General features: G+C 44.3%; 1 protein-coding gene across 1 annotated transcript; it reads right to left on the bottom strand.

Moving 5' to 3' along the window:
* Positions 1–3,678: 3,678 nt before the first annotated feature.
* tnfsf11 (TNF superfamily member 11) lies at positions 3,679–12,320 on the bottom strand. The gene is made up of 4 exons (XM_080753133.1): positions 12,028–12,320; positions 9,207–9,242; positions 5,213–5,339; positions 3,679–4,678 (listed from the first exon to the last, which is right to left on the bottom strand). Exons 1-4 carry the CDS (start codon positions 12,244–12,246, stop codon positions 4,242–4,244), a joined length of 819 nt encoding a protein of 272 aa, XP_080609259.1. The 5' UTR covers positions 12,247–12,320; the 3' UTR covers positions 3,679–4,241.
* Between the last annotated feature and the right edge of the window lie 14,114 nt (positions 12,321–26,434).

Here is a 26,434-nt window from a genome sequence, read left to right on the forward strand (position 1 = left end):
GCAACCTTACTGTGCATAACAAAGCCCTCCAGCGGCTTGGTAAATCAAACTTTCTAGACTTCCATTTTCTCCAAACCACAAAAAGCCCCATAAAGCCCAGCAAGCCATACTTTGCTAATAGCATCGAGTTCTATACTGATGCCTATGGTGCTGCTTATTGGGGGGAAAGTACCCTTATTAGACTACTTCCAAAACACATGACTTTGTTTTCCAAATCAACAACCTTTCAGCCAAGCCAAAGGGAGAGGGCTCTGAAATAATGTCTGATGCAGATATAGAATAATAGAAGTGATGTGGAGTAAACGTAAGACATGAGTCAAGCTCCACATGTCTGGAGTCTGTTGACAACAGATCATCACGGAACAGCTGAACACTTTGCCCAGTAGGCAGTAGGACTCAAAACACAAGTCAGCTGCATTTGCACGGTTCAGCATTGTAAAGGGTTTTATGCCCTGTAGTGTAGGTTAAACTCAATACCAAAATTGACATGTCTTGGTTTGGGGCCATTGCCTTTCATTGCCATGGCCTGTTTTGTTTTTATACATATGTGAGCAATAAAATTGGGCTGTTTAAATTCTCTGGCTTTGCCAAATGGGCCTATTTTATGTACCACTGAGCTTAGGGACCGAGCAAAGGACTATAGTGTGCATGCCTGTTGGCCTGTGTCTTTACAGTATGTGAGTGGGGGCAGGGGAATGTAATGTGTGCCAAGCTGGGCATAATGCTTACTGACACAACACATTTTAATGGTTTCTCTTCGGTGCCAAGTATTGAGAAATTGAAACACTCCAAGAGTGGCACACTGCGGAAGTCCACATTTTTGTATACTTATGGCCTAAACCATTTAAATGTTAAACGCAATAGCCCTGAGAAATGCATGGTAGGATTGTTTCTCTAATTTGCAAACATTATGAAATTCTGTAGTATTGTTTTCTATTTGCACGCCTGTCCAAACCATTTAAATTCAAAAAGCGACCATTTTACTTCTTGACATTTGAGAGTACACATAAGCATCAAGGCTTGATGATTCTTATCAAGGACATTGTATTATGGGTCCACTTAGTACTAATCTCATTGTAGTGGAATTTGGGAATGGAATCTGGCTCTTATATCAAAAGTCAAGATGTAATCAGCTCCACATGTTCCTCAAGTGAACATTTCTCCTTAAAACTCATATTTCACTTCAAACCCCGAGTAACTTTTGAACAATGAGCTGAGAGCCATGTGAGGTCCTAGCGTAGAGCACAAACGTGTGAACCTCAGCCATCCCCGAGCCATATGCTAGTGAACACCCAAGCAAGCAGACAATAGCAGGGTTGTTTGGCCTTCCGAGACCTAAATTAAAACGGTTTTCCCTCACACACCCTGCAGGGCCTTGTCGAAGGCCCATCATCGTGCTGATCAAAACGCTCTGGTCACATAATCCCGTGCGCACATTATAGCAAACGTAATGATATTCTCATCGCTATTCTCATCCCATACAATCTGGTTCTTGTTTGTTTCCTCAGGTCGCCCTGTGCTGTGGTCCAAACGTCTGCTGCGAGTTAGTGGGGCTGCAGAGACAGTGGGCGGGACGCTTTGTACAGAGTTGGATGGGCGGCTCTGACCAGAGGTGAGCCGAGCGGAGATGAAAGCAGCCCGGCTGACGTCACTCTTTGGCCATCAGAATGGTGGTGAGATTGCAACAGATTGTTGACATTATCAACGTGATATTAGGCCTGCTGGGTGGCCACTTCATCACGGCATGCTGAAAAGTTGTGGCGGAGACTGCATTCCGTCTGGATTTAGTCCTCCTGGTGTACGACTAGGTCAGGAACAAGAGTAATCCCTAATTTATATTCCATTGTATCCCGGTGTCACGCACAGAAAAAATAGCAGATTTACAAAGCTTGAGCTTACTGTATGAATCGGCTATTCCAGCGCATGAAACTGTCATGTGACGGAAGTAATTTAGGCTTAATTCAGATGGTGTCAGAAAACAATAAAGCGCATTAGAAAAGTAATGTTTTTTATTAAAACATACACAGACATAAATAAAAAATAAAAAACATTGAATGAAAAAAATCTAAAGGATGAAGATTTTATGGGTATGCTACAATCACGTTAGAAAAACATTATATTCTGCTTTTGGCTAGGCAAGTGCACACAGAATTGTCAGGACAAAGATACATAAATATGCGTTCTAAAATTGAGCCCCTGTGTTTTAATATCAAAAAAGCGTGTCTACTATTTTGTCTAAGTGCTGCATAATGAATGTCATACAGACATAAAATATAAATGATTTTCTTGACAGTCGAAAGGTCATTTTAACAATGACCCATCTCTGTACATCTATATCTAATAAATAAATACTAATAGTGCATATTCCCATTTAACTCCGTTAAGAGCCAAATGAAAACCAAACAAAACAAACAAAAAAAAAAACTTTAAGTTAAACACAGACCAAAGTCAATTTGGTCCCCTAAGTTAAAAGACAAGAGTTTGTTCGTGTCACCTATGGTCAGACAGCCCAGCTATCTGTGTCTCTAGGATCACTTTATATCTTGATTGTCGTTGTCATTGCCACATGTCCTCCTCAGTTTGATATGGCATTGGCGTGTCATTGCCTTCACTGTAGCACCCCACACATTGGATTTCACTCATTACCATGGCAGAAAGCTCTGATTAAACGTCATGACTTATGCTGATCTGGTCATTCTCATGTTGAGTGCGTTCAACCGTGACTGTGTCAGTTGAGGGTTGTCTTGTTTAACCACTTAAACCAACTAGAGCAGAGAAATTAGACATTTGCCCGGGACACAAACTAGTGAAAATAGCCGATCTACAAGCTCACAACGCGGCACGCTCTTCTTAAACATACATTTTCTAATTTATGATATTTCATTAAAAAATATATTTTATTTTTTATTCTCCTGAAATTACTGAAAAAAGATTTAATTTGTTTTTTAATTCATGATTTTTTTTTTTTTTTTGGGAATGTTTTTTGAAAATGTTTTGAAATAATAATAATTAAAAACAAAATGTAGGAAACAAAAAACTAGGTCCCTTAGTAAGAGACCCATACAAATATGTCCCGCCCACTGTACCCTAGAGTCCCTTACAGATCTATACTTGGTCCCTTCCCTTTTCCCTCTACACCAAATCTACCAGTTCACACACAACGCGTTGCGAGCATGCAGATCTTCTGTTTACACTGAACGTTCCTCTATTATGACATGCCCCAGAATAGGAACGTTCACATGGTTAAAATGTGAATGTCAACTTGCTATGATGTCATTTTGCCGTTCAATGTGCGGGTGAACGCTACACATGGGAAAGCTGGCTACAATACTGTACGATTAGAGATTCTGAACTAACTACACACTACAAAGTATGTTTGTTATTTAGGCTACTTACTACAATGGAACACAGTAATTCCTCATCACCGACTGTCTTGTTCACACTTATAATAAATGCCTTTCATTAAATCATTTTAGTATTAACTGTGGTGGCTCATAGCCACGCCTGGGAATGTTGTTATCATTACCCTGTGTTAATCCGCTAAGTACAAGCAGATGCTCCGTTAGCTAAAACGTTACACCGCTGAACACACTCTTTTCCTGAAGTTTCCAAGAAAATAAGGATCAACAGTGATAAATCCTTTCTCACTGCAGGTCCTGCCAAAAGACTTATTGTCATGGCTACTCCCTTATGGTTTGCTTTTGTTAGCAGAATACACGTGTCTACGGCTAAAGTCCATGATGTCGAAGTCAGTGCCAATGTCAAAACTCCAGCTCATGTGTGTTCCTGAATAATGTCTCTTTCAACGTGTAGTGGCCACTGGATTTCATCGGGCCAAAACCACATAGTGTCACAACTGTATCACCAATACAATGACACCATTCACTAGATTGTTAGAAGATAGCCTATATAGGTCCCATCTCTAAACAGAAGCATCCAGTGCCATTTTAGAACCACGTTTAAAGGCTTTGAATAGAATGCCATGGAAGTGAATGGCCATACAAGTATTCCCTCGGTGACTATCAATCCTGTATCTCTTCTCATATTCAAAGGCTGGTTGGTGAAGAGCAACGTATAAAAAGAACACCACCTACTGTAGACAATAAAAAAACACATCATTTCTTTTTAACAGCTCAATAATATAAATCAGTAATCTTACAAAATGACAAGTGCTCGCACAGTGGTTCTTTGGCGTATCAAATGTTCAGTAGCACGACCTCCCTCCGCTGCATGTTCCAATTTCAGTTGCCCAGTTTCATGGCCCCGAAGTATGTCCCTATCCCCTCAGGGTCCAGCAACCATGCGTTGGACACATTAACGTACAGGGCATCGCCCTCCTCCAGCCGTATGCCCCGGCCCTGCTGGCAGCAGTACATGTTGTAGTCATTTTTCTCCCAGCGCATGGTGCTGCCCGTCTTCATCAGCACCACGGCCTTGCCGTTTTGTTTGATGCTCTCGTGGTAGACGTACTGGATGAGCTGGGTGTTGCTCACGTCGGGCGCCGGGGTCCTGCTGGCCTGCCCGCTGTCCTCAAGGTCGTAGAGGCGGAAGCAGGTCTTGGCGTAAACGTAGTAGAAACCGGACTCGAACACCACCAGCTTGCCCTTCTGGTATCCCATGCGGTTGCGGAGTCCGTGCACTTCGTCCCAATCGATTGTGATGTCCTTTGGTTCGCCCTCTGAAGAAAGCCATGCCAATAAGAACGGGTTAGATAGAAGATAAAAATAAATACTAGAGCAGTGGTTCCCAAACGTTCTAGCTTATATCTACTGTATCTCTCTCTCTCTATATCCATATATATATATATATATATATATATATATTGTTGTATTGGTGTTGTTGTTGTATTTCTGTTGTTGTACCGGCATATTACCTTGTATCTATGTATCTTGCTTATTATATTGATGTATTACCTGCTTATTGTAAGTCGCTTTGGATTAAAAGCGTCAGCTAAATGCCCTAAATTGTAAATTGTAAATACCGGTATATATAGATAGATATAGATGGATATACATACTGTAATGTATACTGTAATAATATACAATTTTCATTTGCTAGTTACAATAATTAAATTCATTACTGTAGCTTGCTTACCAAAACGACTTCATTGGGGTCATTTTATGGCTACATCAGATACTACTAAACGAATTTTGAAGGACATATTGCATTATGCAGTCCAATGGGAGTCCATTTGTTCCAACTCTGTACTTACTCTTGGCGTACTCCTTTTGCAGTCTGATGGGTAGATGAGCGGAGGGCAGCCCCTCTTTGGGAGTCTTACATCGTCGGTTTTTCCTTGTGTCCTTCAGGGCATCAAGCACTGGCTCTGTCTGCACTTCCTGTGGAAATCAGGAAATGGTCATAATCAGTGAAATGGCGACTGACAAATGGAAATTCACATTATTGTGGAGAGTACATTATATAATGAGTGTGTGTCAGTCCACTATGTGGACAGTTGCTCAATGTCAGACTTTGTATAGTGACATCTGAAAATCACTCCAAGCCACAAATAGCTTACTGTTAAATCAGAAACAATGCCATTTTGACATGCTACACCACAGCTTTATCTTGCTGTCTCTTTGAATAATTGCATGAGCGAGTGAAATGTGGATTTGTGTTTAATGTTATTTGATGCGTGTGTATGTGCCCATCATGCATTTGTGAGGTTGCATATGCATGTATGGCTGCTAATAAATGCGATAGTGTGTGTAAGTTGGCCTCTATTGTGTGTGAATACTGTATTGTGGATCATGAAATCCCTTTCTCTTGGTCCAACGTGACCTTGCCTGTTACAGTAAATATCTTATCCCTTTACGACGGTTGGTTGAACTTGGAGCTGGAGGCTCTGTCAGCGAGACCTCCAGAGGAGGGTAACCTTTCAGATGGATTGCGCTTTGCACATACTTGGCGCTGCTTATCTGATTGAATTCAGCCCCCCAAGTGATGGCTCTATAAGTCTCAGCTACAGTGCTTCTTCCTCAGGCAAGACAGAGCACATACAGTAGAAGAAAAACATGGTTTCCAAGCAGGTAAATAGCTACTCCAGCAAGGTTGCCAAGTCTCGTCAGCCTTGTGAGATGAGGAGAGAGCCTGGCATGAGTCTCTCGTTTCCCTGCTCCTCATCTCATAATAAAAATAAATAAATTCAGGTCTAAAGTCAAAAGAAAGACAGATGCTTGTCATCTGAATAGTTACTTGCTGAGTAATAAATGAGTGCACATATTTCACTGCCTTTAAATGTTTTAGCTAAAGAATGCAAAGCAATTGCACAAATTATTTTGTGCGACGACTACATTAATGTTTTACGCACACACAATCAATCATACATGCATTGTTACATTCACTTTTCCTCACAAATGACTGTTGGTCCTTTTGCTGATTTCAGTGAAGAGTATAAAGCATTGTCACGCTGAAAAGGTTTCAACTTGTTTTAGACTTTACGAGTAATTTCCTCCGATTCAATAATCTCAGGTATGCCGGCAATGTCATCCTGCCGTCGCCTGATGCCAGGAAATAAAATACCACAGTGAAAATGAAAAGTGTTGAAATGGGCAGGCCCCTTAAACAGGCCGCTCTAAAACAGAAAGCACACACACATTGCCTCCTCAATACAAACAACACTAAACAAGCCAAATACACCTAAATTACCCTGTGACAATCACACTGAGACCGCGAAACGCGGTTCTGTGCACATCAACATTGCACATGCACTGTGCTAATATTACAATGTAATATTTACACAAAACCCGAACTTGGGCAGATTTACACGGCTCACAATCTAAGATTAGTACGGCCTGTCCTCCAAAAACAATTTGCTGCACAAACATGTTTATAGAATGGTGGTACGGAATGAGACAAGGGGTAAACAAGGACTTGCCAAGGCCACTAAGACATCATCAACGTGCTCCCAACTGGCCTTACATTGTGTATCCTTGATTTGTGGTTTGCACTTGACCGCTTCATACCTTTTTTACCAGCAGGATGACATTGTATAAACAAGGGAGCAACAGCTTGGCTGCTTCTGGATGTACAACGTGATGCTCAACGTGACCTACAGTTGAGGCTGTAGCGTGGGGAAAAGCCACACTGTAGCAGAGCGCTATTTCAAGGTGCTTTCCACAGAACAGACCTAGATAATGTATCTGGGTGAATAATGGAACACACACTGTCATCTCACTGTACGTCTCTGGGCTAGAGAATGCACAGTGTTGCAGGCTTTGGTTTCAGTCCTATGACTTTATACTAGATATATCTCAACTTCTGTATTATCTTGTTGAGTGGTTTGTGAGATGCCTCAGAACCAAAAGTCTGTTCACCCACAACTTGGCCCACGAGAGCAGGCAATCCTTAGATGTTTAAAAGTGCATCAATCAGACAAATCTCCGAAAACTGTTAAGTGTTTACATCATGAGTCAGTGGTCCCAATTCACTGGCTTTTCACCATCCTGACCCCTCCCAATCGTGCAGACCGCAGCCCCAGACCCAGATCCAGCGTAGGCCAGGCCTGACATCCTGTCTTCCATCAAAGGGCATGGAGCGCATAGCTAAACAAGAGAGCCGACAGCTGTCCAGTGGGGCTGCTCTCTGACAAAACCCTCTGGTCTGTCAGAGGAGAGCAGCGGTGGTCCGAGGGCAGACCCTAACACAACACAGTGTGGGCCAAGTGGACCTGTCACCCTGACACCTCATAAAGCTCCCAGCATGCCTCACTCTGCGCCATGGGAAATGGCAGAGAGTTGATGACACAATGAGCTCCTCAGTCCAAAGACAGGCTGGGTGGTTTTGTCTGAGGACTCCACCGGGGCTACCCGGGGCAAGCACAAATACATAATTTCAAAAGGAGTTACAGCATTATGGGAAACCAAACACGAGTGAAGCAAAGCAGCCCTTTTCTTCTGTGTTGTTTTACTTCCTGGAAGGTTTTTGCTTGCGCACGGCAAAAACCTGTGCCAAGAAAATGGCGGCGCCTTCCAAAAAGGAATTAGAGAAAACCCCCTATCAGACCTCAACAATGGAGCATTCCAACCTGACCACTCCGTTATGCCACCCTTACTGATGATTGAAGGTTACCGAGGACACTTGGCAACCACAGATGACAAACAATTACATCATCCAGAAGTACAAAGAGTTGATTGGTTCTCTTGCTTGTCTTGGCTGTCAAATCCAAAAGTTTGGCAAAGGCGCAAGCTAAAGTGTCAGCGGCACTCCCATTTAACAACAACACTTTCTAGTGAGCCACATCACTGGCTAATACTGGTGGTGCGTGGTGCCCTACTAGAAGAAGAAGAAAAAAAAAACACTTAAAATACAGCTTCATTCATAAGCTATGGGACACTACTGTATATCAAACAAGGTGTATTTTCCTCCATGTGGTCTGCCCTCACCAACCTTCCTGACCACCTCTGGTGGAAGCAAAGCTTTACTGATGCTGCAGTATGCACCACGGCACTAAGCTCTCTCTCTCTCTTTGAAAACAAAACGATGGGAACAAAATGACTAAGCACAGCTTTTAAAGTGGTTAACTATGTTTGTTTTTAACTATGCTTTAAAGGCACAACAAAATCGTCAAGGCACAAGGAACAAATATAAGAAAATACCTATCATTATTCAAAGACAGTATTATTAAGACAGTCAATAACATGTTAATAGCCTACAAGGCCTTTTGTATGTGGCATCATCACCTTTAGGCTTATTTATATCATATACTAACTGTGCAAGTGGTAGTTTTCAAATTAATTTGGTTTCTTGGCATGTTAAGGGCTGACCATGTGACAATCGAAACAAAACAAAATGTCTGATGAACCTGAACAAACTGTTTCTTCCTAACGAATAATGTATACTTATTATTCATTTAGAAGACCATGTTCTGATGGAAATTCAAATTGTTGGTGTTCTCCTTTTCTCGTTTGAACCAAAAGCTTACACAGTGATTTGTGCGGTGGGTGAGGTTCATGACCCTTGGGCACTTGGGAAGAAATGAAACCACATTGTGTAATATAAAATGAGTGCATGTCCATGGGAAAACAAGCACTCTTCAATCCGCCAACTTACTGCATATTTTGGTTCCTCTCTGTCAATAGCAATAGGTGCATCTACTGTGTCATAACAGGAAGTAAAAAGGGTTATACTGGTGGAGGGTGCTCCGATTGAAAAGAAGACCCTGACGTTGTTGTGTTTTGCATGGGGTCGGGCAGGAGACAACTCACCTCTATGGGTCGGTGCGGGGCTGACGACAGGTCCACCTGGAGACAGATGCAGAGAGGATAGAGGTCAACGTTGCACAACAACAACAACAACAACACCACCACCACCACAATGACACTGGCCCCTAATGAGGACACACAGAACTAGCAGGAAACATTTCCACAGTTCCATGACAGGTGTGAGTGGGAGGACTATTTCACAAAACTTTACAGGAAGACGAAAATAAGTGTGGGGGCCGGGTTGGATTGGAGCTCTTTACCGCACGTCACTCCCCTGCCAGATTTGCCGCCAGACTGCCTGGCTGTCACAGCAGGCCAAATTAGAAGTAGTTTTAAGAGTGACTCACTCTCTGTGGCTCTTATTGTCAGGGGTCAGCTTAACTCACTGTCAACTATGAGAGCACAATCTGAAACTGTAAACAAATACTTTATCCCTTTGCCGTTTTGTGTTTACAACCCTGCCTGCCTGCATGGATGCATGCACACCACGTGCATACATGGCACGCACGCACACACACACAAACAGAATCCGAGCAGCGTGCCAAAATGCCCTACACCAGCACATTCCTGCGTAGGCACGGCACTGTGCAGATTCCTGCTCCCGTGTCTCTCTCTGTCTCCAGTAAGTCGCACAGGTGTTTAAAGAGCAGTGATGGTGCAGTGCCAAACTGTGGTCCACGCTAGGCTATTATGACTCAGCTCCAAAACGCTACCATATGGCGCTGTCATCAGGGTCAGGATAGGCAGAGAGAGTATTAATTCACAACCCAGCATGCCGTCTTCTTCAGTGTAAATCGAACTCTGGCCAATCAGACGGAGTCTCGGAGCGGAACTGTGATTAACAAGGACGCTGATTGCTCCCCACAGCCGCATACATCACATCAGTGATCATAGAATCATGTTTCCCCAATAGACAGAATAACACAACTACACAAAATGTTCTCAGTATTGCTTTCTCTCTTAATTTTTTTTGGATTCTTCAATTCCACTCTGGGACTTTCACTCGTCTCCTTCCCTCTCACTGACTCTTCCCTCCTTCCCTCCCTCTCACACACATGCACACGCACGGACGTGCGCGCGCGCACACACACACACACACACACACACACACACACACACACACACACACACACACACACACACACACACACAGTCTGTCCTTTTTTCTGTCTGTCTGACTGTCTGTCTCTCTCTGTGATTCTTTGTGTCTGGCTTGTGTCCAGGACATAACTAGTTACCACCACGCACCAATGTGTTTATGCCAAAAACAAGCCAAACAGATCTGACACATAAACAGAGAGAGAGATAGAGGGAGAGAGAAGGGGGGGGGAGCAGAGAGAGAACTTTTCAAGTAAAGCATCTTGACAGAATGGAGATGCGGTCTCGTCTATTGGCTTGTCGAAACAAGACCATTATTCAATTTCAAAACCGCTATAAAGTAACAAAAACAACCGGGGCCTAATGTAAATGTTGCTTTTACAAGATCACAGATATGTACAACGGAGATAAGGCTATCAAGATGAGTTAGCAGTGAACTGTGTGGATGCATGTTTTTACCCGTTGTAATGCTATTCTGAGTTCTGACATTTTGCAGTATCTCTCAATGCTTTATGTAAAGGAGAACATGACGTAGAAATTACACCCAGAGACTTTTGTCTTAATATTCTTGCCCCTTTCTAGGAAGTTCAAAAGCCTTTCCAAATGCGTTATTTTCAGTCCATGGCCTTGAAGAAATCTCTGTTTATTCTCAAGTCAAAAGGTCTTCACTTTTGACACATAAATTAGCCCCAGAATGGCATGTAAACATGTGCATGAAGAACTGCAGGCTAGAGGCATAAGTGAAAACATCTGTAGTTTGCAAACAAGACATCTTGCAGAATGACATTTGTATTTACAGTAGAGCCCTAGAAGAATTAGCCTACCAAGATTTATCACCCAAACGGAATGATGCCTCAGATAAGGACGGTTTGCAGCCGCAGGAAAATATGATCTTGTAGAAATAGTTGTTAAAATGCAACGCCCTAATCTCCGTGGAAAATCTCAGCAGCAATGCGAGTGTGAGATGCGGCGCACTGACAGAGTTTACATACTGTATGTAGCCTACCTACCTACCTACCTACCTACCCATACCTACCGGGCAATGTTCAAACACACTGAGGCGCAGCGCCTTGAAACAGAAACCAATTGCGCTTCCTTACAGTCCTACTACCTCAAATCCTTATCTCAAAATTCTCGAGAAAGCAAGCTTCAAAAGTTCATTATCTTATTGTAGATTAGACCCGCTTTACACGAACCCTAGCTGCGAGCATGTAACTTACTTTAGGCTACTGTTATGGTAGACATCAGAACAGTGGCTCCCAATCTTTTTAGCTAAGAGAAATTAGACCAATTGCCTGGGACCCAAACTAGTTAAAACAGCTCCTTAAAGACTTTTCTAATTTATGGCATTTCTTACATTTGTCTTTTATTTATTAATGTAATTAATTATGGAAATCATGGAAAGCTTTTGGGGAAATATGTTTTTTCTTTTAAATAATAATAATTAAAAACAAAACTGTAGGAAATAAAAAAATAAGGGACCCATAAAAAATGTGTCCGCGACCTGCAAATGGGTCCCGACACACTGTTTGGGAAACAAGGCCATTAGAAAGTTGTTTTCAAAGAAATTGAAAGCAGCAGCCCCGTTTTATAAGCATCCAAATAGGCTATAATACTGACAGACTGCACAGACAAGCACCGAAAAGCGCCGTGACAAGTGAGAGGCAAAGTGGTCGCATTCAAGTTCAAGTGTGTTTCAGAAGCGTTCAACCAAAGTGTCGCCTACCTCTTGGAGGTAACCTGTCAAGTGTAATAGGATCGCCACGCTCGACGCCACCTGAAGCAATCCCATGACGGCGAGCGTGCCGAAGAGCAGCGGCCGGTACGTGGGTTCCTGCGAGCTCTGCACCGGGTGGAAGCGGTGGTGCTGAGCCTGCTGCCCCGACTCCATGTCCACCGCGTTCCGAAGGTAGCCCCGGTATTCGTTGTGATTATTAGCTGCCATGGCGATCGCTGTGTCAGGTCCTCTCCTTGGTGCAAGAAAGGCAATTGTGACCGTGGAGTTCTATAGAGCGGTGGGTGGGCTGTGAGAGAGTTCGGCTCCTTTGTACAGGAGGCAGCCAATCACACAGATGGAGAGGGCTCTCTCGTCTCGTCGTCTCTGGTGCGATCTTTCTCTCTCCTGGCTGCAACGGGACTGTCTCAGACCGACAGACTGACACACACACACAGAGACAGACACAATGGCACTACAGGTAAAAACCAGAGACGTGCGCCTTTATTTGCTCTGTGCGCGCGGTGCTACAAAGGCCCTTCAGCAAAACGAACCTAGCTGTCACGTGACGTGATCTATTACTCGTGTCATAAAAATTCTTCATTTAGGAAACAGACAGTTACAGTATCGCCTTGGCTTTGATTGCCCCGCTAGCTCTCGGCTAGAAAAGCAGTTCCTGCAGAAACTGCGTGGGCTCGCTGAAAATAAATAAATAAATAAACAAACCGAAATAGCATTTGAGAGAATTCCTAGAAAAAATATAAAAAAAAACTACTGAGTAAATATGAATACGGTTTAAAAGTATAAATGCATTGATGAGAAAAGGCATTTTAGTAAACTTATAAAATGTTTAAACATAATGAGTGTTTGTAAACACTCATTAGGCTATGTGTAAGGAATGTAACTTTATAAGCACATAGGCCTCGATCAAACATTGAAACATTTGAAAGGAATAAAACAGGTGGCACTGGTGTAAATTAACATACTAAAAAGGTATAGATTATGCCTACAATTTGTAAAATAATGCAACGGTCCGGTGACATCATCAATGTGTCATATGACCATCCCTTTACCTTGGAAAAAATGTGTGATCCATAAGCTCATCCCTATCGGTGGTCTAAAGGTGGTTGCACACTGCGTTTTTCGTTGCGAAATGCGTTTTTCAGGGCAAGGAGAGAGAGAGAGATAGAGAGAGCAAGGGACCGAGTGGTGCGCGAAACGGACGGCAGTGTGCAAACGTGACTGACATAACGTGAGGTTGATTTTTTATTTGCGTGCTCCGAAATTCACTCCGATATTCGGCCCGAAAAACGCAGCAGTGTGCAACCACCTTTAGTCCAGAAACCGAGTTTCGAGACAGTAACATGCTGCGAACTGGAGTTACGTCTGTTTAAAGCCCAGCCAATAGGAGGACAGGAGCTTCAGCAATTACAGTCTATCCTATGAGACCACCCACCAAGTTTGGGGCTTTTAGCATTCTGGGAACTGGAGCTATGGCTGTTTAAAGCGCAGCCAATAGGAAGACAAAGGGGACGGGGCTTCAGCAATTACAGCATGTCCCTATTCGTGGTCTAAATCCTGAAACCAATTTTCGAGACGGTAGCATGCTGTGAACTACAGTTATGGTTGTTTAAAGCTGTGCCAATAGGAAGACAGAAGGGGCGGGGCTTCCGCAATTACAGCTAATCCCTATTGGTGGTCTAACTCTGCAGTTGGCAAATCCTCAAAGACCCCTGCGGGTCCCCAAACCGCAATTTGTGAACCAACGATGGACGCCTTGGAAACCCCTCAGGGGCGTGTATCAAAACACCGTTCCAGTTCCAGTTAGGACCCGCCCGCTGAAGCTTGCGATTGGCTGAACCGGAGGTAGGGAGCGCTCCATTGTGTTCACCTGGACCGCGCGGAGGTGCCGAAAGTCTACTATTCTGTCCTGATATAACTCGGACGGCGCTGATTCGGCTCATTCAACTTTCGCAACGCTCGACACGGCGACTCGCTCGCTACCTCTCGCTCGCCTCCGTCATCTCCACCGAAAATAAACGCTCCACCCTTGTAACCGGAACAGTGTTTTGATTCACGCCCCTCAGGGGAAAAAAGTTATCAGAGAAAAATGTTCTCATTTTCCCATAGACTCTCATTATAATGAATGTAAATGTAAATATTAAAAGTAAAAAAAAGGTTAAAAAAAATAGTAAGTAAAAAGAAAAGTACAAGCAATAATAACTGCGTAAAGTTGAACGAAGTTTCGAGCACAAAGAATGTGGAAGTAGTTGGATGCCGAAAAAAGTGTCGGAAGTTATAAATAAATCTACATTTCCATGGAGAACTAGTGTGTGCTCACTGGAGCAAGCCCACAATAACAGTGTACCTGCACCAAAAGAAGAACTTAAGGAATTGTTACAGGGTAATAAATCATTGTTTATTAATCAGTTCACAATGTCATTATGACACATCATCACACACCTTTTAGCAGCACGGTCATTAAACGAACACAAAACACAAAATTAAACTAATGGAACATATGCATATGTGCCTGTATAAGGTGTGCGTGTGTGTTGCGTGTGTGTGCTAGTATCACGCACACGCATGCCGGTATGTGTTGATGTTGACCTACAGCAGTGGTGTGTTATAGTATTTTTTTGAGGGCATACGCTCCGTGGCTATTCCTGTGGCCATGGCATACGCCAGTGCATAATGGTGCATTTATTTATTCTTCGTCACAGCATACAGCGTAGACCCAGGTATCAGGTAGAACACGGCACTGACCTACAGCCTAAAGAGAGAATGAATAAATACAAATCTAGAATTCATTTTTCTCCAAAGAAGCAAAAGATTACCGGTATGTATTTTTATTTGCCATTTATGTATAGTTCCATGTGAGATCATTCAAAGTATAGTTGGTCGTTGGTCATTTAATACAAATTGATAACAATTTGAAGTTTAACATTATTATTATTTTTAACCTGAATAATACATACAATAATTATGTAATTATCTAAAACTTAACTGCATGAAGAAAATACATTTCAATGAATTGCACAATGTTGTGTAGGCTACATGACAAATAAAATATAACAGCAATGGACTGATTCAAGTTTCTTATGAAATTGTCTCATCTAACGTAAGTTTCTTATGAAATTTCCTCATCTAACGTAAGTTTCTTATGAAATTGCCTCATCTGACGTAAGTAATTGTTTAATTTTGTGGTAATGTCTCCCATCACTCTCTTTCTCTCTTTCCCCCCTCTCTCTCTCTCTCTCTCTCTCTCTCTCTCTCACACACACACACACACACACACACACACACACAGTCACACACACACACACACACACACACACACACACACACACACACACACACACACACACACACACACACACACACACACACACACACAGAAAGAGAGAGAGAGAGAGAGAGAGAGAGAGAGAGCCTGGCATCAGGCCAGAGAGACTCATTCCTGAGTATCTGTCTGGCATTGTTTTGGTGTACCAGAGAATCCATCCAGCACAGTGTCTTCATGTATAAATGAATGATCAACTTGCACTTCTTGGATTTACTGACACCTCCGCATCCCTCACACATACAGACACTTGTCCCAGACACACATATAATAGGCTACTCCACTGTTCTTCCAGCCACCTAATTAGCTGGCCGAGTCTCCGCAGACCGGCGCGGTCACACAGCATCTAAACGCGGCAGTGGCTCCTGTCAGCCCAGAGTGACCTCGCCAACCTCGCCTGTTTTCCTGGTGCCAGCAAAAGAAACAACAGTGTAGTATTTGAAAAGCCAGCAGAAAAATAGCCTCCTTTTTTGGGACAAAGGTTATTTTAGGCAGAAGCAGTGACAATGGAAAGGGGGGCGACGGGTGGGTTGGGAGGTGGGGGGTGGGCTGTAGCAGTAGGTTTGGGTGAGTTTGCGAAACCCAAGCGAAAATCTCTGGGTGCCAGAGGAGTTCATGGGAGAAAGCAGGCTTTTTTAACGTCTCTCCACCCCCCTCCCCAAACCATCTAACCTCATGGCGCTAGAATCATTTAATACTCCATCATTATGGGCTCTCTGACTTCATAAAACCACACACATGATTTCGGTTATGTTGTAGTAGGACTATATTTCCCTCGCAATTGCTCAGTTTTCTTTTTTTCTTTTACTGCACTTCTGTTGATTCTTTGCTTCTGAAATGTAGGCTACAGCCCAATCGTAGGGACATTAATCTCATGCACAGACAAGACCTTCCCTTTCACTTTGCTCTGCCAGGCGAGGCACATTATGACCACCTCCTCCCATCCCCGCCTGTGACCCTTTGAACTCGTGGCAGGATTCCAAGTGACCTCTTGCACTTGGCCGGCCGTGCCCTGGTTTTCGGCAGCGGCCATAGATGTGGTACCATTAAGGCCTATTCTCTCGGTCAGGGGGCTGTTTAATACACCGTGAGAACCCATGTTTAGCTGTGGTTTTCCTGTGTCCTCAGCTATTTCCCCCAGTGCTCATGAGCGGCGGCATGCGGTCAAGAGGAGCGGAGGCAACGGTTTGGGTGGTATTCAGGTTAATGTGTGTATGCGTGCGTGTGCGTGTGTGTGAGAGAGAGAGAGAGACACTGCGAGCGGGTGAGTGAGTGACGGTTTGGATGGTATTAATGCCCCGTGTTTAGCCATGTGAGCCTTGACGAAAAATGAAACTCTATGCTCCTTCAGAGGATGACAGACAGCCAAGAGCCCTGCAGCTGATGAAAGGGAGATGAAGAGAGAAAGTGAAAGGCACACACGCATGCACGCACGCATGCGCACACACACACACACATACACACACATCCTGTAAATACATTCATACATAAATACATACATACATACTGTACATACATACATACATACATACATACATACATACTGTACATACATACATATTCAGAGAGACAGAGAACACCAGAACGTGTGTTTACTTGGCTGCGACCCACTCCTGCCTTGTTATGTGCAACTGACTCTCTTTGGTTTTTAAGAGCATTCCTATTTGACCATGCCCTTGTCCTCACCCTAACCCTAAACTCAACAACCTTGCACTTGCCCATGAACTCTATAGCATCAGTGAGCCGTCCCGTCTTCAGGCAGGACTGGGTCAGGTGGTGAGGGTTCAGGGGTCAGGCGGAGCCCACAGGCCTACATGGCCCTCACAGCCTCCAGACTGTGGAGTCACAGTGAGCAGGGTCCGGCCATTCTGGTCTGCTCCTGGCTATTTCCGTTCCAGAGGCAACCAGCAAGATTCCACTGGATTCAGCCTGTTTTTGAAAGCAAGTGGGTAGAGATGCATGAATTAGGGAAGCCAATTATGACAGAATGGTTGAGCTGCATTTTGGCATAAATATTTAAACCTGTATGGATCCCGGATATATTCGGCGCATTTAGTTTGTGATTAAATGTGCATTCTGGAGTGATCCTGTTGCATGCCTGCTCAAAATTCCTGGTGAGCAAAAGTCCGTTGTGCACCATATCCCCCCATATCCTCCCACTGTTTATTACTGGTCTCTTTTATCTGAATGAGCGGCACAGTTACTGTTGCTCCAAGCACGACATGCAGAGTGGTGCATTGTCTCTGCTGTCACTCCCACATCCTCTGTGGTAAGGGGGTCAACCCAAGTCTGACGTGAAACGCACACATCACACACGTGCACACGCGAATAGACGTGCATGGCTGCATGCACACACAGACACCCGCACGTCTTCTCTCGTCTACTGGAGAGTCCTCGCATCAACCCATCACAGACGCACACCCCCTATAAGCCTGACCCCCTCCCCCCGCCCCGCCCATTTCCCCAAGTCCTCTATATAGCAACGCCAGTGTTTACACACCCTCTTCCCCAGGGATGTGCAGAGATTGTTAGAGAGGCAGGGGCTGAAAGGGCCCTTTGGTGAAAAGGGCCCTCACAGCGTGACGCGTTGTGAGCTTTGAGGTCGGCTATTTTCGATACTTGATACCACACTGAACTAAGCATAATCAAGTCAATACTGTAGATGTGGCGTAACGGCATGGACTTCTACACAGAGAGGGCAATTCTTTCAACATAAGATGCTGCATTCAAGTTCAGGAGAGTTTGGACAAGGCAATTCTCTTGAATGCTGCCTTCAGGTATGGCATGGAAAGAGGGCATTTGCATTTCTTTCACCATAGTAAAAACTGCATTCATGGTCTGGAGAGGGCACTTTTTACAGATGGATAAAAGGGCAGGGGCTCAAACCCCCTTTGATGTGTGCACGTGCCTGCTCTTCCCATCCCCTCCCTCCCTCCATCATGTCTCCCATCACATCACACTGTCGTGCGGTTTTTATCAGAACTGCACATTTGAAAAGAAAATTGGAGGGGGCGATCACCCCGAACAGGGATATTCCGGGTCATTAAGCGGATACCGTTACAGTTGATGTATGTGGGTTTGGGGGGGGGGGGGGGGGGGGAGTTGGGTTGAACACAATTCAGGCAAAGGCACTCCTGGTCTGCATGGAGGGAAGTGAAGCAGAATGACAAGGGACACTGTTGCAGTTGGCTGCCGAATCACGTGCACCATGTAATTTGTATTATTAAGTCTTCATTTCGCCGCTGCGGTATTAATGCCTTGCTCCTCGGGTTCCATATGGAGTTGTAAGTGGCAGCGCGTGGCCGTGGATGGATGCGTGCCTGCAACAGGAGGACTCGCATCGTTATGCCTGCCAACAGGGGGAGGGAGATGTCCTTTGAGGAGAGCAGACCGCAGTGTTGATAGATTGATGCTGCCAGCCATAATACAAAAGAGAAGCGTAGTAGGACACACATACAATCAGATGCATTGCACACATCCACACACACACACACACACACACACACACACACAGAGATTCATAAAACTTTAACGTTGATAGACATAAAAAGAGACCCAGATAGACACAATTACAGACGGTTCCTGACAGAGATAGTCCTATAAATAAGCAGACACAGACACACAAACAAAGGGCATACATACAAAATGGCCTTACCAAAGTTACCCAATTATGTGCATGCATGTGGGCACGCCGCTATAAAGGGTGCACACACACTCGCTGAGTGGGAACCGAGTGTTTCTTGTTTAAACAGTGTGTGAACACACATCTCGCTCCCCCACTTGGCACCCACCACACTCACCAAAAAACTAAACACACAATCTGTCAGCACTCCCCCAGCACTCCTACATCCTCTCATGGTCGTCACTAGATGGCCACCTTCGAAAGGACAGAAGTCTTGCATAATGTTTAGGCATGGGTTGAATTAATCAAATATAGGTCATTTTTAGGCATGGTTTTAATTCATTAGTTAATTACGATTAGATATGTTTAATATGGCATCTGGTGGACTTCGGTTCTTTCTAGGGCGGCCAACTAGTAACACCATCAGCTGCATCCTTTCTGCTGCCCTGTTTCCCTCTACCCTCTCACAGCTGTCACTATTACGCTGATAGCATCCTGTATCCTCACAATAAGGGAAAAGGAACTGATCTATGAATCACAATTTTCCTGACAGTAGCAATAATGAGGAGATTTTCCAGTGACGTTATTAGAAAGTAGCATGGAAGCAAATCTACGTTCTGCATATTCCAACTGGACGCTGGGTTCCATTTATTGGTGAGACGGGCGCATATTATGTTAGGCGTGTCACTCGCAAACATTATGAAGGCAGCTTTGTTGTTCTTATGTTAAAACACTGGGGTGGGAAAGCTGCTTCCGGGAGGCACACGCGAGAACCATGTCCTGCTAAGTTTGAAGTCTTGGATGACCTCCCGGCGCATCGTTCATCACCAGACCACATCTCTCTTGTGAAACATTAAATTCCTACAATAGGATATGCACTGCCAGGCCCTTGGCTGTCCAGCTGGGTGGGAAGGAGGAGGTTCGGGGGAGACAGAGAGGAAGAAGGAGGGAGAAGGAAAAACACCGGGAAGGGCCCAGTGCATGACATCAACGCAAGATGTCTCTGCCTGAGTCGGTCATCTCCAAGATCCCCTGCCCCCCCCCACCACCTTCCTTCTCTGTGGTTTTTCATCAAAGACACACACCACCCTGTCATAGGCTGGCTGGGTGGGAGGCTGTGCAGGGAGCGTACTAAAGGAAGGAAGTGACCTAAAGTCTTACAGTGAGGAGATTTGTCAAGATGTTTCCTCACCCTGGCAAACTCACACTGACACATACTAGGCTGTACACACACCTGATTCATTCACGTCAGGACTGTGGGTTAGTGGGCGCAGGCAGACGAGAGATGAGATGAGACACATCAGGTCCTTAAAGGCGGATGTGCTTATCTTAATCGATCTGTGATGTGGACGAACCGAGACTATAATAGGGCTCTGGTTTCACCGCAATGGAAAACAACGGTGGGCTGTGTAGTGAATGGCAGGCCGTGGGATTGCCATGTTGTTTCTGTGACTCAGACTGAATTACTTGCCCTGTTCACAGATAATACATAATATTATTTGCAGCGTCTCTAGGTCCCCGGCTGAGCTCCATCTGCTGTTTCCAATCACCCCAGTCAAAACAGACTTCCTCGGAATTGGGAAACACAGGCAGGGTCCTCTTGACTAAGAGAGTTCCCACTCCACCCAAGGTCCCCTCTTTCTCATCTCACCCTGTCATTTACAGGATAAACAATCGTTATTTAGACGGGATTCAGCTGTTACTCCTGAACAGTGCTCTTATCTAACCCTCTGGCCTGTCCCGTCCTTCCCTCCCATTGCTTTCTGACTCTCCCTCAACAACTCTGTCTCCCACGCTGATGGGTTTCGTGGTGCCAGGATCGGGTCAGTGTGTGTCCATCAAGCCAGACTGTGGGAGAGGCAGAGCTATTATTCCATCCCCACTGTCTGACACACACACATGCGTGTGCACGCACGCACGCACAGACACACACACACACACACACACACACACACACACACACACACACGCGCGCACACACATGCACACACATGCACACACACACATACCTCAACTGTAATTATCACCTTGTGAGGATGTCATTTTTTTAATTTAGTGTTGGCATTTGAATCCCTGGAACCATCCTAACTCCTATAAATGCCTAATCCTAACCCAGACCCCAATCTGAATCTTTTATTAATTTAAACATTACCTGTATATTTCAATCTTTCTTACCATATAAATGACTCCCCCCCCCCCACACACACACACTAACTGTACATCTCTAACATACTGTACACCTAAAACCACACCCATAAAAAGCATGCACACATACTGTATAGAGTGTGTGCAGAGTACACTGCACACACACACACACACACACACACACACACACACACACACACACAACACACACACACACACACACACACAAACACTGCATGGTGCCAACACATACAGTGCCCGCATGCAGATGTTTGGAGATGAGAGCTATGGTTACCACCACCAACCGCTCTGTGGTTACAACAACACTCTGTGGTCACTCCTGGAAACCAGAGGCTAATGGTGGTGACTGACAAGTCAAGTGGAGTGGAGATGTTGTGCAGGGGTGTCGCACCAAATTCTGGAACCCTGGGTACAAGGATTCACTGCGTTATATTGTGCTTTAACTATAGAAAAATAGCAGATCTACAAGCTCACAGCGCCGCACCGAGTAACGCGCTGTGTAGATCGGCTATTTTTGAAAAACCTATGTTTCTATGTCAGTGGTGCTCAAAACTTTTCATGTGAAGGACCCCCAAGATGATATGACCCCCATCTCAAACTATTTAGTTCCAGGGACCCCCCAGAAGCAAAATTTGAGTTACAAATGTTCTCTTAAAAAATACATACTGTATATTCAAAGATTTGCACACATTCACGACTTTTCAAAAACAGCAGATATACGAGTGCCGCGCTGTGAGCTTGTATATCTGCTATTTTTCAATAGCTAAAGTATAAAATAATTAAGGCCCCTCCACCTTGGGCCCTCGTAACTCAGTCCCACTCCCCCCCCTGTGACGCCCCTGATGTTGTGGACAGAGTTCTCTCCTCAGATTTCTCAAAGGTGTTTCCTCTCTGGGATCGTTCTCCTTCGCATCACTAATAAAATCAACAGGATCTAAGGACACGCTCCCCGATCGCTCTGACGATACCATGACATCAGCAAGAAAAACAAGACGTGTCTAATATGTATTAGAGTGAAGACATAACAGGAAAGGCTCTTGGATGACGTGTTTATAGGTGGGGGAAGATAGATTAAGGGACTCACTGTCAACAAAGCAGCGGCACGTTAGGAAAACAGAAATCCTTTCCAGATATAAACGTGTAGGTGTTGTATTGACGGAAGAGTAGGCCTAGGCTTCATTTGCCTATTGTTAAACCCAACGAGGGTAGAAAACACCACACCGCCGCAAACGTATGCATGTGATTCGATTTTCCACTCGATGAACTGTATTTTGACATGATTACATTATGTAATAGCCTGCCTTGTACAATTATATTACTTTAATTACTTGCTATTTAGGGACAACCTAACGTGTGTGGCTAATTAACAGCTCTATTCTTGGTTGAATAATTTGGACAAAAAGACAAAAAGAAAAAAGCTTTTTGGAATAAACAAACATTTTTAAATTACTTTACTTGTTAGTTGTACCACAAAGTAAATACAACACTATTGTATTTATCTATGTAGGCCTAATGTTTATGTATTGTATGTTTGAACTTGTCAAATCACAACATGGCCAGGAAACACAGTAGACAAACTCAGTTTCTGATATAGGGTGCAATGTTTTGGTCAAAGTTCAAGGGTCATGAAGGTCAATTGAACCAGGGGCATAGTTCCTCTCTAGGTCGTCCTCAGACGATTTAACGATTAAGACGATTCCGCCGATTTAAAACAAATCCAATACGGAACTAAAACTTCCTATGTTTGGCCGCTAGTTGCGCTGTTTTCCCCCCACGAGGTACCAAAAAGAATTTGTCTACATTGGACCCCATTCGTTTTCCCCTTTGATTTTCTAACCTTAATAAACTTTGTCATACATACTTTATGGTTCTTGTCGCTAGTGAAAAACTCCCTTTTAATCACCATGATATGCGTTTTGTGCAAATATGGTCCCATTTATGTTAAAATTGATGATAAATGTGCGATGGGCGTGGCCAACTAAACTGATACCAGCCGGCTGTGTTCTTCTTCGTGTGCTTTATTTCGGGAGGCTCCGACCACATTCTCCCATATATCCCTGCGGTTCCACGTGACCGGTGGCAGCCAATAGCATTCCTTGTGATTCCTGGGGTACCATTCAAACAATGATGGCGACACCCATACAAGGGACAAAAAAAAGTCATTTTCGCAGCATAGAAACCAATGGCTTCGCTTCGTCCATATTTTTTTTTACAGTCTATGAATTGAACACAGTGTTGTATATAACTTAATGAGACCGTCAAGACCAAAAGAGCAACGGCTCAAGTTTACATTGTTTAAGATAACATGACATCGGATAAGATAAACCTTCATTGATCCTGTGGGGAAATTGAGATGTTGTAAAAGCAACAGCAGTAAAGCGTGAAACGCTGGTATAGAGATGAGAATAAAGATAAAATAAAGTAAATAATAACAAATTAATATATTGTGAGTGTAGTGTAAAATATATGTAATGTACTTCCCAGTAGTCCATGTGCACGTGTGCCAGAGTTAAACAATCAAAAAAATCCAAGAACAGAACATAACAGGTTGTTCCTGGCATAGGGTTGATCTTGCCTATAGGGTACCAGGCAGGGACGTGCTGGCCATTGGGAAAAGCGGGACAACTCCCGAACGGCCGGTTCATTCCCGGCCGGTCATTAGGAAAAAATTTAGCTGTTTGCACAAAAGTAAAAATTAAACTGTTTGCACAAAAGTAGTGAAAACAGCAGATCTACAAGCACACAACGCCTCGCACCGCGAGGCGTTGTGTGCTTGTAGATCGGCTGTTTTCACTAGTTTAAATCATTTTAAAAATGATAAATACAAAACAAACGGTTTTGGACATACAAGGTTTCCACCCGACAACGACACAATACAACTCATGTAATTGGACCACTGTCTTGTCACTTGTCATGATCTGAAATGGCAAATCTTTGAGTAGCAGCAGCGCTATAGAGAGAGATCTCTCTCTATAGCGCGCAATGAGGGCCTCTACAACTCTTTTTTCCCGGGCTGAATCAGGGGCCCAGCACGTCCCTGGTACCAGGATGGCCAGAAACGGCACTGGAACAGAACATGTGAGGGCCAAGCTTTAGCTGTGGAGTCTGATGGATACTGGCAGAAGGGACTGTTCAAGTTGCTTTGTGGTGCCGAGAAGGGATCAGCCTGTGGCTGAGTGTGCTCCTCTCATCCCTGCTAGCACATCATAAAGGGAACGAGCGGGGTTCACCAGGATAGCATCCAGCTTCCTCCTTGTCCCCTCCTCCGCAACCACCTCCTTGTTAACTCCAGCAACGGAACTTGGAGCTCGTTCTGTTTTGTTGGCATCCCTTGTGTTGATGTTTCCTCCCCAACACACAGTACCAAAGGCAAAGAAGCGGACACTGAATACTGCAGACAGGTACAACATGTGCAACAGCCTGCTGCATGTCGTTGTTGTCGGGTGGAAACCTTGTATGTCCTCCAAAACCGTTCATTTTGTATTCATCATTTTAGAAATTACTTAAAATAGGCCAAGTGAAAATAGCCTATCTGCTATTTTGTAGATCTGCTATTTTCACTGGTTTTGTGCGACAGTCTTGTATGGTGAAGCAGTGCTTTACTTTACGAAAAGACTTACAAATCTGAAACTTGGAGATACGTGGTTTCTGCCCGACAGTGACGAATTGTGTTGAAGGACCTGAGCCTCCTCAGGAGGAACAGATTGCTCTGTCTGAGTTATCAGTTTGTTTATGTTTAGTCCCAGAAACGTGTTATCATCTATTAATAATAATAACTACAAATGCACTCTGTCGAGGTGCCAACTTGCGCCTCGCATACAAGTAGGCCATATGGCAAGCAGAGTGCACCATGAGGTGCGCTCAGCACTGGCATCACTGCTTCCAAAGAGAACTGATATACTAGTAAGACGCCTCAGGGCGACATGCGACCTCCTAAAGGGAGAGGTTGCGCCAATTCTTGGCCATCTGGCCAGTCAGTGATGTATATCGGACCAGTTACCCATATATGGAGATCCATGTACTGTATATAGTACATCCCTTTTATGCCCATACATGGAGATCCCTTTCTGAACCAGCCACACAGATATGGGCTGTCTTCCTCCATATATGGGCATTCCCATATGAAGTCCTGTTAGATATGGGCTTAATATTGATGACATCAGGGATCTCCATATATGGGCATAAAGGGGATTCTGTTAGAGTGGTTCCCATGACATCACAACATACAATATCTTTTATGCCCATACATGGAGATCCCTATCCGAACATACATACATACCCAGCCGATCGCAGTACTTGTGCGCTCTGCTTGTGCAAGTAATTCTGGGAAATTGCAAGTATGGTTGCACTGATGCTGACCATTTCTATTATATATCGTGATGTAGTAGTAGCAGGTCGGGAGTGGCTTATTGTCGGTATCAGCCGGTAACACGCGGGAGTCTGTCCCCGTTACAATGCGCTAGACCCCTAGGAGATGGACTGCTGAGGTGGTGCTGAGGTGGTGTCAAGTGAAGCATTTCCAGTCTTTTCCTGTTAAATTTGACATTATATTGTCCAAGATATCTGGCCTTACAACCCAGATAACTTCAGTCAAAAGGTTAACAAAAAACAGGTTCACTTAAGCTGGCATAAAAATTCTCGAACCTAGAACAAATTGTAGCAACTACCATGGATTGAAATGTTGGTAGTAATGGAAACCCTATAGGCTTTATTTTTGGTGTTATTTGTATTTTTAACTTCTTTGTCCCTCAGCGTACTACAGTGTCACTTTCATTAGGTGAGGTCATTCAGTTTGACCCTAGAGCCACCTCTCTATGTTCTACGATTACCCACCCACATCGGTTAGTCTATAAGGATAAAGCCCACGTGATTTAAGCTTAACGATTAAAATGAAAAAACAAAGGGTATTTTGATCTGGCGCGAGTAAACAAGAGCCGATGTAGAGATGATGTAGCTGGATTTCCCCTTTCTAGCACAAAGCCCTGTATGTCATGGATTCCATGGCCTTGACTCAACCCCCCCCCCTATCCAGTGGACTCTCCCAACAACCCAGTCGTTTGTTGCTGGGAGGGGAGGGAAGGGAAGTGATGTCATAGGGCTGTTGAATCACTGGTTGACCCTGGGTGGGGGGCGGGGGGGATTCCAAGCCAGCCAAGCCGAGTCTCAGCCTATCTGATGTCTGATGTCACACAGAGAGAGAGAGAGAGAGAGAGAGAGAGAGAGAGAGAGAGAGAGAGAGAGAGAGAGAGAGAGAGAGCGCTACTACCCTCTGGCAGTATTATGGTCAG

The sequence above is a fragment of the Nannobrachium achirus genome (assembly GCF_963921795.1).
Source record: "Nannobrachium achirus genome assembly, chromosome: 22".
NCBI lineage: Eukaryota > Metazoa > Chordata > Actinopteri > Myctophiformes > Myctophidae > Nannobrachium > Nannobrachium achirus.